Genomic DNA, 12,938 nt, shown 5'->3' with positions numbered 1-12,938 from the left:
TCTATTGGCAATTTGTATGTCTTCTTTGGAAGAATGTCTGTTCGTGTCTTCTGCTCATTTCTTGATTGGGTAATTTGGGTTTTTCTGGGTATTGAGTTTGATAAGTTCTTTATAGATCTTGGATACTAGCCCTTTATCTGATATGTCATTTGCAAATATCTTCTCTGATTCCATAGGTTGCCTTTTAGTTTTGTTGACTGCTTCCTTTACTGTGCAGAAGTTTTATCTTGATAATGTTCATCAATGAACCCAATAGTTCATTTTTGCTTTTGTTCCCCTTGTCTTTAGAAATGTGTCTTGCAAGAAGTTGCTGTAGCTGAGTTCAAGTTTTTGTGTGGATATAGGTTTTCATTTTTCTTGGGATGGCATATAAGAGTAGAATTTCTGGGTTGAGTGGTGACTCTATTTTTAACTTTTTGAATTAAGTGTCAGAATGTTTTCTAAAGTGTCTGCACCATTTTACATCCCCACCAGCAGTGTATGGAGGATTCTGATTTCTCTACATTCTCATCAACCCATTATTATCTAGTCCTATGCCTTTTATTATGAAATCTAGCCTCTGTGCCTTAGCTCCTCTTTACCTATCTACTTTATGTCCCTCTGTTCTCTAGCACATACACAAATTTTAAGAAGCTGGTTTCTTTATTGCCCCCACACCACTTCATATTTATTCCTAACTTGATCTTTGTCCATGCCTTTCCCACTGTTCTTAACACCATCCTTCCTTCTGTCCTCTGCCAGTCCAAATTTCTACCATGCCTCAAGCCTGCATTGAGATTTTTAGTATTCCTTTTTAATTTCCATATCTCCTGAACATAACTGTATTTAGAGCTGATAGCCCGTAAGTTAGAGCTTAACTATATTTTATCTCACATGGTTTGTTATTTCATCCAATATTTATGTCTTATTCCTTATCTCTCTAACCCATTTGTAAACTCCAGGAGGACTATATTACTAAGCCTTATACTACTGCAGCCTAGTTCAGAACACATAGTAGATACTCTATAAATATTTATTGTTGATTCATCCTAACAGCATACAAATCTCCCCTTATATTTAAAATGAGTTTTTTAGTGGAAACTTTAAGAAAATGGTTTTTGATTAGCTCCTTCTTCATTCAAATTAAGATTATGGTAGAAATCTCCATCCCAGGCCACTAGAAATGCAAAAGGGTTATAGCCAGTGATTATCTTTGAGTCACTTTTCTGCCCAATTTGACCAATGTAGAAGAAAGCCATTTAATTATAAAATGATTGTCCCTGTTCCTTTTCTTATTCACCCACTGACGCCTGGAGAGTTTCACTGCAGAGAACCTATAGACAGAAGAAAGGATAAAGGGAGCTTGATGCCTGGCATAATTGAGAACCAAGGAATTAAACCTGAATAGAAAGTAAATTTATACTAAATACTCTAGCTTTACCACTATATATGTTTTTAAGATTATTCTTCAAATAAGAGTGATGCTTTTTTAAAAATATATTTAATGAGGAAATATTACTGACAAATACTTGCCATGGACCCTCTAAACAATTTCTATCAGAGGTGGGATGGTGTGGTAGGAAGAGCTCATATTTCAATCATAGCTCAAGAACTTCCTAGCTTCTGACTGGCAAGTTTCTTGACCTCTCTATGTCTGTTTCCTCATCTATAAAATAAAGATAATAACAGAGTTGTTGTGAGGATTAAAAGAGATGTTGTGTAAAGCATTAGTACAGTGCCTGACACATAGGAAGTATAAACAAGAGGTAGTTCCCTGCCTCTCCACTCTTTTCATCTCCTTTTACACACAACAGAGCAAAGACAGAGTTAGCACAATTGTGGAAATGACCATGGACCCTGTACAATTAGGATAAAACCCTTGCACTGAAAGTAATGGTGGGTATGTGGGATGAAAGTATAGAAGGTTTTGGAAGCTACTTAGAGAAGTTTGAAGCATATTTCTTATGAGACATGAGAGATCCCCAGCAGGTTGTGGGAAGAGAATGATTGTGGAATGGAGACAGATATTGACCATGTCAGAAAAGTTCCAGGGTGGGTGGAAGGAATGAGGTTCTAAGTACTGCAAAGGAGGGTTAGCCTTACAGAGTAGAAGGACTGTATATTCCTCTGAGGGGAAGAAAGCTGTGTCAGGACAGGGTTGTGTTGGGGTAGAGACAAAAGTGACACCACAGATTCCACTCTTTATAGGAGGCCAGATCATTCCAAGAGCAAGGAGGAAAAAGAAGGAGAGCTGAATGTATAAAAAAGGAGCAAATCTGGGGTACCACTCTGCAGACAGGATTAAGAGCTCAGTAAAAATTAAGAAAGAAATATAAGATTGATGACCATTGAGGAAAGCTCTGGAGAACACAGGTGGTATGAATCCTTAGTAGGATTCAGTCTCCATCTTTTTGAGGATAGCTTAGCAGTTCTGGTTGCACAGCAGAAGAACAGGTAGCAAGGAGTAAGGTAACCCCTTTCCTCCATAGGTCTGGACAAAAGTCAGGGCAGCCAGAGTATAGCAGGATAGCAATGAGAACACTAAAGGAGTAAATCACACAGAGAAGGTTAGGTGAGGCACCCAGGGTGCTATGTTCGTGTGCATATGTGGTCTGCCATAGACTCTGTCCCCAGACTTGTCCCAGAGTTGTTTTGAGAAAATTCAGGTAACTCCTGAAAATAATCTCATTACCGATGTATTAAAAAGCAGTGTCAACTCTGGAATGGAATGGGACATTAAAGCGGCCCTCAAGTAGTGGAACACTTAAGGTCTAGCTCAATCAGCTGAGTTTGTCATGCACATTAATATGGATAATGGCTGCTAGGCCCCAGTCAGACCATCCACTAGACAAAATCAACCCAAAATTTTTTCCCAGTGTCAAATTAGATGCTGGTTTTTATGATAAAAGGGAGAAGTGCCTCTAGATGTACTTCTGAGACCACCAAACCACAGAATAGAAGAAGTCCATACCAAGGTTTGTAGAGACCCTGTAGCCTCTTTGGCCCAGCACTCTCCTTACAAAAGTGAAAAAACATGCTCAGAGTTAGAGAATGATAAAGCCCAGTGACTTGTGAGGTACAGCAGAAGCAAGCATCCCTACATTCATAGGCAGGACTGTGTCTTAATCTCTCTTGGTGGCTCAGTGACCCCTGGCATGTCCCACATGGAAGGGGCTGAGTGTCCACTGCCTCCTCCAAGCCACATCAGGGGCATACAGGAAGCAAAGCCAGAAGCCTAATGATGCAACAACAGAGCACAGCTGTTAAGAACGTAGGCTTTACACCATTTGCTAACTGTGTGACCCTAAACAAGATACTTCCATTTCTATGCCTCACTTTCCCCATCAAAAAAAAAAAAAAAAAAAAAATGGGGGTGACAGTACTATTTGCCTGACTTCAAGAAAGTGTTTCAATTTGAATACCAAGTAAAGCCCATGGCTTACCGGGGCTGTTGCTAACACATGCAAGTACCTTAGTGTAAATTAGAAAAAGTGTCTCTTCCCAAAATATTTAACCATACATGGCAGCCTTGTGGCTTGTACTCAGAATCTTCATTCCTCTTTAGGTCCTGAAGCACCTCCGGCACCTAAACTTTACCAACAATATGGGGGAGCAGGTGACTTTCGATGAATGTGGTGACCTGATGGGGAACTATTCCATCATCAACTGGCACCTCTCCCCGGAGGATGGTTCCATAGTGTTTAAGGAAGTCGGCTATTACAACGTCTATGCCAAGAAAGGAGAAAGGCTCTTCATCAATGAGGAGAAAATCTTGTGGAGTGGGTTCTCCAGGGAGGTATGTGCTCTCCACCAGAACAACAGATGGCTCTACCATGCGCCGAGGAAATTGTGCTCGGCCTTGGGGGGGAAGAGGGTTGGGCTTCACCACTGGACTTGAAAAATGGTAAGTCCACATCCTTCAACTCACTAACTGTGCACTGCCAAGGTTCTCTGTGAAATCTATCAGTGTTTAGTACACTAAAGAGGAGAATCCTCAGAACCTGAGCCCCATACCTACTATATTGGAAAATTTATTCTTTATAAATCTGACTCCTTGGCTAAATAGCTAACAATTTTCTTGTCTAAAACTTTCCCCAACTAGTGCAAAATATTTAAGCAAACATAAACATCATTCAAGGCAGAGCCTGGACTATTCACAGTTAGTTCCCTGTCATCCAAATAGCTCAAGATGGACTTATAAATCAAAAGGACAATTTCTTAGAATATATATGGGTTGATGACTTGGGAAAGAGAAAATCTCTGAGAGTACTGTGTTACGATGTTTGAGAGTGCTAATGTGTACCATCCTTCACTATTTCTTCTCCTTTTCTTCCCTCCCCAGGGTCCCAGGAAACTTAGAATCCTCAGGTCCAATACTGCCCTTTCTATCCCTTTTTCATTAGAAGATAATGCCAGTCATCTTCTATTTGGATTTTTTTTTTAAAAACTTCTTGTCAAATCAGTTATTTCTTTTCTGTTAGAACAAAGAAATTATTTTATTGTTTTCCATGTGTTTAACTTTGTAAGATGTCTCCAAACCATGCAGATAGGTGGGAAGAGAAGGGAAGAGTCTTATTAAAGAGACACTTTGAAAATAGCATGAGCTCTGCCATGTTATCTGACATGATCACATGGAATGAGGCAGAAGTAGAGCTTCTGAAATGATGAAGCAATAAATTAGACAAAACTGTCAAAAACAACCATTTAAGGATCTGGCAGTCAACCAAAATCAAACAAAAGGTGAAGTGTCTTTCTAAGAAAAACTAACGAAATTCGGATATAAGAAGTCTAGCATTTTAGTTTCGGGCAGCTCCCCAATTATTTCTAACAATCTGGTTTTATTTCTTTTAAGTTTTCTATGTGGACAATCATATCATCTGCAAATAATAAGTTATATTGAGTTATTTCCAATATTTATGCCCTTATTTTTCTTGTCTTATTCCACTAGCTATGAACTCCACAATGTTTAATAATAGTGGTGATAGTGGGCATTCTTGTTTTAAAAGAAATGCTTCTTATATTTTCTCATATAGAATGATGTTTACCTAAGAATTTTCTATATCATCCTTTACAAGTTAAAGATATTTCTTCCTAACTCCTTTCTCAGTTAAGTTTCTAATCATGAGTTCGTGTTGAATTTCATCAAATGTTTTTTCTTCATCTATTGATGATCATATGATTTTTCTGCATTAACTTATTAAGGCAGGGGATGACACCTATAGATTTTTCTAATGATAAACTTGTTTGCATTGCTGGCATAAACCCAACATGATCATGATATATATTGTTTCTTAAGTCCTTTGAGTTTGTTAGTTGTTTTAGTACTTTTCATCTTTTTTCAAGTGGTGAAAAACAGTTACATTCTTTCCAGATCCTTTCAGATTCCTTATACTTAGTATATAGCTCCAGACTTCGGTGTATTTTTCCTTCCAATAACCAGAACTCACCACTCTTTTTCAGGAGACAACCAGCAGGCTAATGGACCCCACTTTGCCCACAGGCTCAGAGAGGTGGAAGAGCCTAGGAATTTACATTTCCCTAAGATGACCCTTAAAAATTAGTGGTGTGGAAGTATGAAAGCCCTGGCTCCCTTTTCCTCAGGTCAGGAGAGCTCTGAAGAATAACTTAGAGTGGAGGGTTCTCCTGTGGGATCAGGCAGAAGCTAATCTTTGATGGTCTTTGCTCAAGATCACACCCTTGTTGTCTTCTTACCTTCTGTGTCTGACTTTCTCCATTCTCTTCCTGGTTCCCTTGAAAGAACTTTCTTTATAAACTACCTGTACATAGATTCTCAACTCAGGTCTGCTTCTGAAGACAAAGTAGTGAGATGAGACTGTAATTTCTTTTTTTCTTTTTCATACTGCTCTTGTCCAGTTTTGGAATCAGGGTTACACTGCCCTTATAAGAAAGAGTTAGGTGTTCCTTTCTTTATTTTTTTTTAAACTTTGGTAGAGTTTACGTAAGATAAATTCATCTGTTCCTTGAAAGTTTAGTGTTATTTGCCTGTGGTAAACATAGAATAGTGATCATCTCGGTTATGAATATCTGGTGGGGGAGGAAGCAAGGGATAGAGGAAACCATACAGTTAGGTGTAGGTTATTGTCCTGGTCCAAGCTTTTGTTTTGGGTGGTAATCATTAAAAATGACTAAAAGAGATTGAAACATGGATAAATAATGAATAAATAATAAATAAAAACATGATAGGGAAAAAAAACAAGGATTATGATCAATCAAATTCCATGCACCCTGAGTCCACTAGGGAAGTAAACAAATAAATAAAATCTCTGTTACCTGAAACTAATATAGCTATTGCAGATTTCTTTTGGATAGTAATTGCCTGACATATCTTTCTGATCCATTTACTTTTGACCCCTCTATGCCTGTCCTGCCTTCCTTGCTGAATGGTTACAAGTATCTCAGAAGTCTCCCTATAAAGCCTAAAATAAAATTGCAGGAATTACAATTCACTACAAAGTTCAAAGTCTCATTTTCCAAACAAATTTCTCATCTCAGCATCTCCCCCTTGTAATTGTCCTATCGTGTGTAGGTCCATGTCCCTGTATCTTTTAGTTTGTCTTAAACTACTGTTTCCATGGAAAGTAAACAGGTGTCCCATTCTGAGACTTGGAGGGAATGGAACAGGGGATTATTTAAAGTGGATTTTGGTCACTGTGTGGAGTCTCAACAACTAATCTTTCCAGAATCCCATGAGTGAGTGTGTGTGTGTGTGTGTGTGTGCACGCGCACAGGTGCAGGCACTTGCCCATGGACATCTCTCCTTTTCATAAATAACAGGAACAAGGATCTCTGGAGCTTCCTCTGTCTGGAATGGGCCTGAAGTCTGTTGTACTGGTCCTTGTGCACAAACTCCTCCCCTGTACTTACGTAAAAGGAGCTGTGAACCTGATTCCATAGCTGCAGCCCTTCACTTTTGTGCTCTCGGTTCTCCAGGTGCCATTTTCCAACTGCAGTCGAGACTGCCTGGCAGGGACCAGGAAAGGAATCATTGAGGGGGAGCCCACTTGTTGCTTTGAGTGTGTGGAGTGTCCTGATGGGGAATACAGTGATGAAACAGGTAAAGGAACATGCCCTCATGGACACCACGCAAAGCCTTGTCCACTTTGGGGCCCTCGGGTCAGTGATGTCCCTGAAAGGGCTATGCTGAGCAGGTACTTAGCACAGTTTCTCACTGAACAAGGTATGCCTGAAAGTCACATTGGGCCAAGCACTGAGGGGGATAGAAAAGAAATATTAGATGTCTTGTAATACTATAAAAGCTTAGACATCTTTCTTTTACTTTGATACCACTCTTCAACATTGTATTCCTTTTCTTATAGCTCAGGAACCCTGAATAGACAAAGTTCTGTCTGTTCCAGACTACAGAGTTCATAGGCCATGATATATTGCCTGCTGGGTGCTTGGCATTGCATTTGCTGTCTACTTATGCTTTTCCCGTGCCTCAGTTTCTTCATCTATAACATGGGAAAAATAAGCCCATTTTATAGAGTTTGGGAAATTAAATGAGTTAATGTTAGTTTAGCAAGTGGTAAGTTCTAGATAAATATTAAATAAAAACCTTACCTTACATATTGGAGGCACCCTATAAATATTAAATGTAATTGTTGTTGTTATTATTATTTCATTTCATCCTCACCACAATAATGGTATTATTGTTTCCATTACAGAGATGACTCAGAGATGAAACTGAGACTCAGAGAGGTTAAGGAGCCTGGCCAAATCTACACAGCTAGTAAATGGCAGAGCCAGGATTCCCATCCAAATCTCTGACTGAAAGCCCATGCTTCTTTTACTCCCCAAAACTGCATGCTGTTTGGGACATAGAAGAGACTTAATAAATGTCTATTGTCTGAATGAGTCTGCAGTCTCCCTCACTGGAAAGGCATAGATATGGAGTAAGCAAGGCAAAGTCTTTTGTGTGGGATACTCTCCCTTGCTCTAAGAGGAAGTCTATTCTGACATGTCCACAGAGCCCATCCATATATGCAAAATGAGTCAGGCTGAGTGCATATCACTATAGAAAGTTGATGAACTATGCTAGACACCTAGTGTGTAGGTAGCCACCTGTCCAGCAAGATGGATCATTCCCTGCTATAAGCCATCAGCAAGTAGTGCTAAGGAAAACATGTGGCATGACCCCCCACTGTGTATAAAGGAAAAAATAACAGAACTGTTATAAATACATGAAATTAAATAAGTATATTATTAAACATAAGTCAAAGTTCAGTGTGTTTGTAATGTAAAAATCACAGTTATTTCATCAACAAAGAAAATTTAAAGTGACCACATCCAATAACCTGTATACCCTTACCACCACACCCAAACTCACAAATTACAGTCTATGCCATACAGTATCTAACTCTTTCCTGGAATAATTTACAGATGCAAGTGCCTGTGACAAGTGCCCCGATGACTTCTGGTCCAACGAAAATCACACTTCCTGCATTGCCAAAGAGATTGAGTTTCTGTCCTGGACAGAGCCCTTTGGGATTGCACTCACTCTCTTTGCCGTGCTGGGGATTTTCCTGACAGCCTTCGTGCTGGGTGTCTTCATCAAGTTTCGTAACACACCCATCGTCAAGGCCACCAACCGAGAGCTCTCCTACCTCCTCCTCTTCTCCTTGCTCTGCTGCTTCTCTAGCTCCCTGTTCTTCATTGGTGAGCCCCAGGACTGGACATGCCGCCTGCGCCAGCCAGCCTTTGGCATCAGCTTCGTGCTCTGCATATCATGCATCCTGGTGAAAACCAACCGTGTCCTGCTGGTGTTTGAAGCCAAAATCCCCACGAGCTTCCACCGCAAGTGGTGGGGGCTCAACCTGCAGTTCCTGCTGGTCTTCCTCTGCACTTTCATGCAGATCGTCATCTGTGTCATCTGGCTCTATACCGCCCCACCCTCAAGCTACCGCAACCATGAGCTGGAGGATGAGATCATTTTTATCACATGCCATGAGGGCTCACTTATGGCACTGGGCTTCTTGATTGGCTACACCTGCCTGCTGGCTGCCATCTGCTTCTTCTTTGCCTTCAAGTCCCGGAAGCTGCCAGAGAACTTCAATGAAGCCAAGTTCATCACCTTCAGCATGCTCATCTTCTTCATCGTCTGGATCTCCTTCATTCCAGCCTACGCCAGCACCTACGGCAAGTTTGTCTCTGCCGTGGAAGTGATCGCTATCCTGGCAGCCAGCTTTGGCTTGCTGGCCTGCATCTTCTTCAACAAGGTCTACATCATCCTCTTCAAGCCATCCCGTAACACCATTGAGGAGGTGCGCTGCAGCACTGCTGCTCATGCTTTCAAGGTGGCAGCCCGGGCCACACTGCGCCGCAGCAACGTCTCCCGCAAGCGGTCCAGCAGCCTTGGGGGCTCCACGGGCTCCACACCCTCCTCCTCCATCAGCAGCAAGAGCAACAGTGAAGACCCCTTCCCACAGCCCGAGAGGCAGAAGCAGCAGCAGCAGCCACTGGCCCTGACCCAGCAAGAGCAGCAGCCACAGCAACCCTTGACTCTCCAGCAGCAGCCGCAGCCACAGCCACAGCCTCAGCCCAGGTGCAAGCAGAAGGTCATCTTTGGCAGTGGCACCGTCACCTTCTCACTGAGCTTTGACGAGCCTCAGAAGAGTGCCATGGCTCACAGGAATTCCACGCACCAGAACTCCCTGGAGGCCCAGAGAAGCAATGAGACCCCGAGCAGACACCAGGCATTGCTCCCGCTGCAGTGTGGAGAGACAGACTCAGAACTGACTGTGCAGGAGACAGGCCTGCAAGGGCCTGTGGGTGGGGACCACCGACCAGAGACAGAAGACCCCGAGGAGATGTCCCCGGCACTTGTAGTGTCCAGTTCACAAAGCTTTGTCATCAGCAGTGGAGGTAGCACTGTCACAGAAAACATACTGCATTCGTAAAATGGAAGAAGATGGCCAGTCAGGGAGGATCCAGAAGGGTTTCCTGGGAACACATTCTCTGACAGGAATGAGGAATCACCCCAGACTCCTTTCTTTTGTGGAAGGAGGAATAAAACACACCAAACACCTCATACTTTGTTGAACTGTTTGAAATAACAGTGAATTGACTCATGTTCCCTTTAAAATTAAAAAAAAAAAAAGAAGAGGAGCCGCGCGACTCTGTGGTTGGCTATGTCAGAGTATTGAGAACACCATAATCAGATTTGCTCCTCACGTCTCTTCTCTGCTCTCGTCCTCTGTTCAATTCACCCAAAAGCCAAGAGATGAAACAAAGGCTGTAAGCAACCCACCTATTCCCTTCTTTTTTCCTTAACACTGAAATGCCTACTCTGAACATTGCAGACACCCTGGCCCAGAGACAAAAGTGTGCAGAGTGACAAAACATCAGGCTGGCCACCACTAAATTTAAGAGTCTGAAAGACAGAACGTCACCAGTGCTGTCCAGCACCTTGACAATGGGAAGAACTTCAAATGTTCAAAACCATAAGGTGAACATGTCCCCTCCTATTTATGAAAACTGTAAGATATTTGGTCTCCTACTTGCTGCTGCTATCATGTTACATCTAGAAGGTTAGCATCCCTCCTGTACGAACTGCATTTGGTCAAGAATATGATAATGATGCCATGTTTAGATTCCAGGATCACAAGAATCACCTCAGATTGCTGGGAAGGGACGTGTGAATCCAATGAGCTGTATCTGTAATTAATATTCTAACATCTAGTTTTATCTTTAAGAAAATGCTTCTGTTATAATAGTTCATGGACAATATAAACTGGAAAAAAATGTCACAGTCTGGTTAATAAAAGGCAGTATTATTGAGCTCCTTGCCCACCCTTGCCCACCTCACCACCTTCACCGCCATGAACTAAGACCAAGTGAGTCCCAGGGATCCAGAAATTCCCTCCATCCTGCCCCTAAGGCTTTCTGAAGCCGGATCCACACCTGACCCTGTGGAGAATAAGCTTCCAATCATTAACCTCTACCTGTTGCTGGGATAAGAAAGTGTGATTCCAAGAGATGTCTCATAGAACCTTAGCCTGGCACTCCCCCTCCACACACACACACCAAATACCATACCTGTATTCCCTCCAGAAATGGGGATCTGCCTATGGGTGGTTAAAGTGATTGAATGGCACAGCTTCTTCTGAGCATTCAGGGTCTGGAGTCAGAGAGACCTGGGTTCAAGCCAGTCACTTACAAGTTGGGTGACCACAGGCAGGGAACCTTAATTTCACTAAACCCTAATTTCTTTGTCTCTAAAATAAAGGTAATAATCATTCTTTCCCCACAGAGCGCTTATGTGAATTAAACAAGATAATGTATGTAAAGTACTTTAGCATGGTGCCTAGCACATAATAAACACTCAATAAATATTAGTTAATATTATTACTGATACTGCAATTATTTTTTTCACTTGCTTAGAATATAAAACAAACCTTATTTGTTTACCATTCAGATTTTAATGACAAGTCCACTGAGGACAAAATCTTCCTTCATAATAACCCCCAAGAATTTTGGGACCTGGTTCAAGGGATTGGGTCAGTCCTAGCAACACTGGCTCTGGGTGGCAAAGCCAAAAAGTCAGTCAGACCCCCAAAGGTCCCCATGCTCTGCTTCTCTGGTTCCAGCACCAAGGGAAGATGGTCACCAGTTTGGCAGTAGTTTCTTAGATCACTCTAAATGCTGCTCTTAAGGAAAGCCAAAATATAGCAACTAAATCTATGTGAGGCTTCAACTTCACAGCTCTTGATGACTTCTTCCTCTGGCACATTCTAGGGCACCGTGTGGGTGCGTGACTGGAAGATGCTGGTGAGGTATCTGCTCCCCAAGCCAGGAAGGGCCCTGGCCTCAGGCCCCACCTGCTGCTCCTGCCCTCATCATACCACTGAGCAAGGCACAGAGCTGAGTGAAGATTTACATTCAACATTTTACTTCACCTTAAAACAAAAACAAAAACAAACAAACAAAGGTAACTGAAAAGTTTGAGGGCTTGGCTTTTATGCATCAAAATAGCCATGTAGAAACACATTTCGCTGTACAAAATGTCACCCCTTCATCCTTCATCAGCAACATCCATGTTGTTGATCTGGAGGGGCTCATCTAGAAAACACACAACATTTTCATTAAGCTCCATTTCACCAAGCGCTTACAAATAAAACAGTATTTCCCAATATTCTTGTCAGAACGGTAAACTCGACATCATTGTCCTCATTTACATGCCGCAGGCACAACTCTCAGACAAAATCAGCAGGGTAAAATATCACTTTATTTTTCTGTAACAACCTAGTTTCTATCTCAACTTCCCATTCAGCCTAGTGACAGCCCAATTTATCTTAATTAAATTAGGGTTTTCTCAGTAACTTCAGAGTTTTCTGAATCGCTTCAGAGGCCTCCCCCTTCCGTGAGGGCTTTTAGTGAAAAGGGAGCTGGTGTTCGCCAAACATCAACTCCAACTGACATCTCTGAGAACATTCTTCTTGGGCCCTCTGTAATTGTTACACCTCCACACCGGCATCCTCTGGGGCCTGGCATCCCCACATGGTCCCCAGTCATGGGATCCACGGTGATTTTCACAGCTGCATTACTTTGTCCCAACCATAGTATCCTCCCAGGCCTGCCAGCTTTCTCATGAATAGAGAACACTGGGGCCTGGGAACTGCCTGGCAGTTCCCAGGTCCCTCCTTCCTGGTCTCTACTTCGCTGCTGCCTCCACAAAGGTGCCAGAGGGAAGAGAGGGCGCGTGTCTCCAGATCTGTACAGGAATTGGTTGAAGGCTGAATCACAGCCCCTCAAAGATGCCCACGCCCTAATCCCCAAAACCTACAATGACAAATTATGTGGCCAGAGGGAAGTAAGGTTGGAGATGGGATTAAGGATGCTAATCTGTCAACCTTGATGGGGAGATTATTTTGAATTATTCATGTGGGCCCAATATCATCACCAGCTCCTCAAAAGTGGAAGAGAAAAGCAGAGAATCAGCA

General features: G+C 42.2%; 1 protein-coding gene across 3 annotated transcripts in view; it reads left to right on the top strand.

The window, feature by feature from the left end:
* The window catches only part of CASR (calcium sensing receptor), a 75,544-nt gene extending 64,201 nt beyond the window's left edge, over nucleotides 1–11,343 (top strand). For all 3 annotated transcript variants that reach the window (XM_082740330.1, XM_082740331.1, XM_082740332.1), the window contains exons 5-7: nucleotides 3,545–3,775; nucleotides 6,931–7,054; nucleotides 8,380–11,343. In XM_082740330.1, the coding sequence (XP_082596456.1) occupies nucleotides 3,545–3,775; nucleotides 6,931–7,054; nucleotides 8,380–9,896 (1,872 nt within the window). In that variant the 3' untranslated portion in view covers nucleotides 9,897–11,343. The remainder of the gene's footprint in view (nucleotides 1–3,544; nucleotides 3,776–6,930; nucleotides 7,055–8,379) is intronic.
* Nucleotides 11,344–12,938: the final 1,595 nt, after the last annotated feature.

This window comes from Mustela nivalis (genome assembly GCF_964662115.1).
Source record: "Mustela nivalis genome assembly, chromosome: 1".
NCBI lineage: Eukaryota > Metazoa > Chordata > Mammalia > Carnivora > Mustelidae > Mustela > Mustela nivalis.
This window is presented reverse-complemented; position numbering and strand designations above follow the sequence as displayed.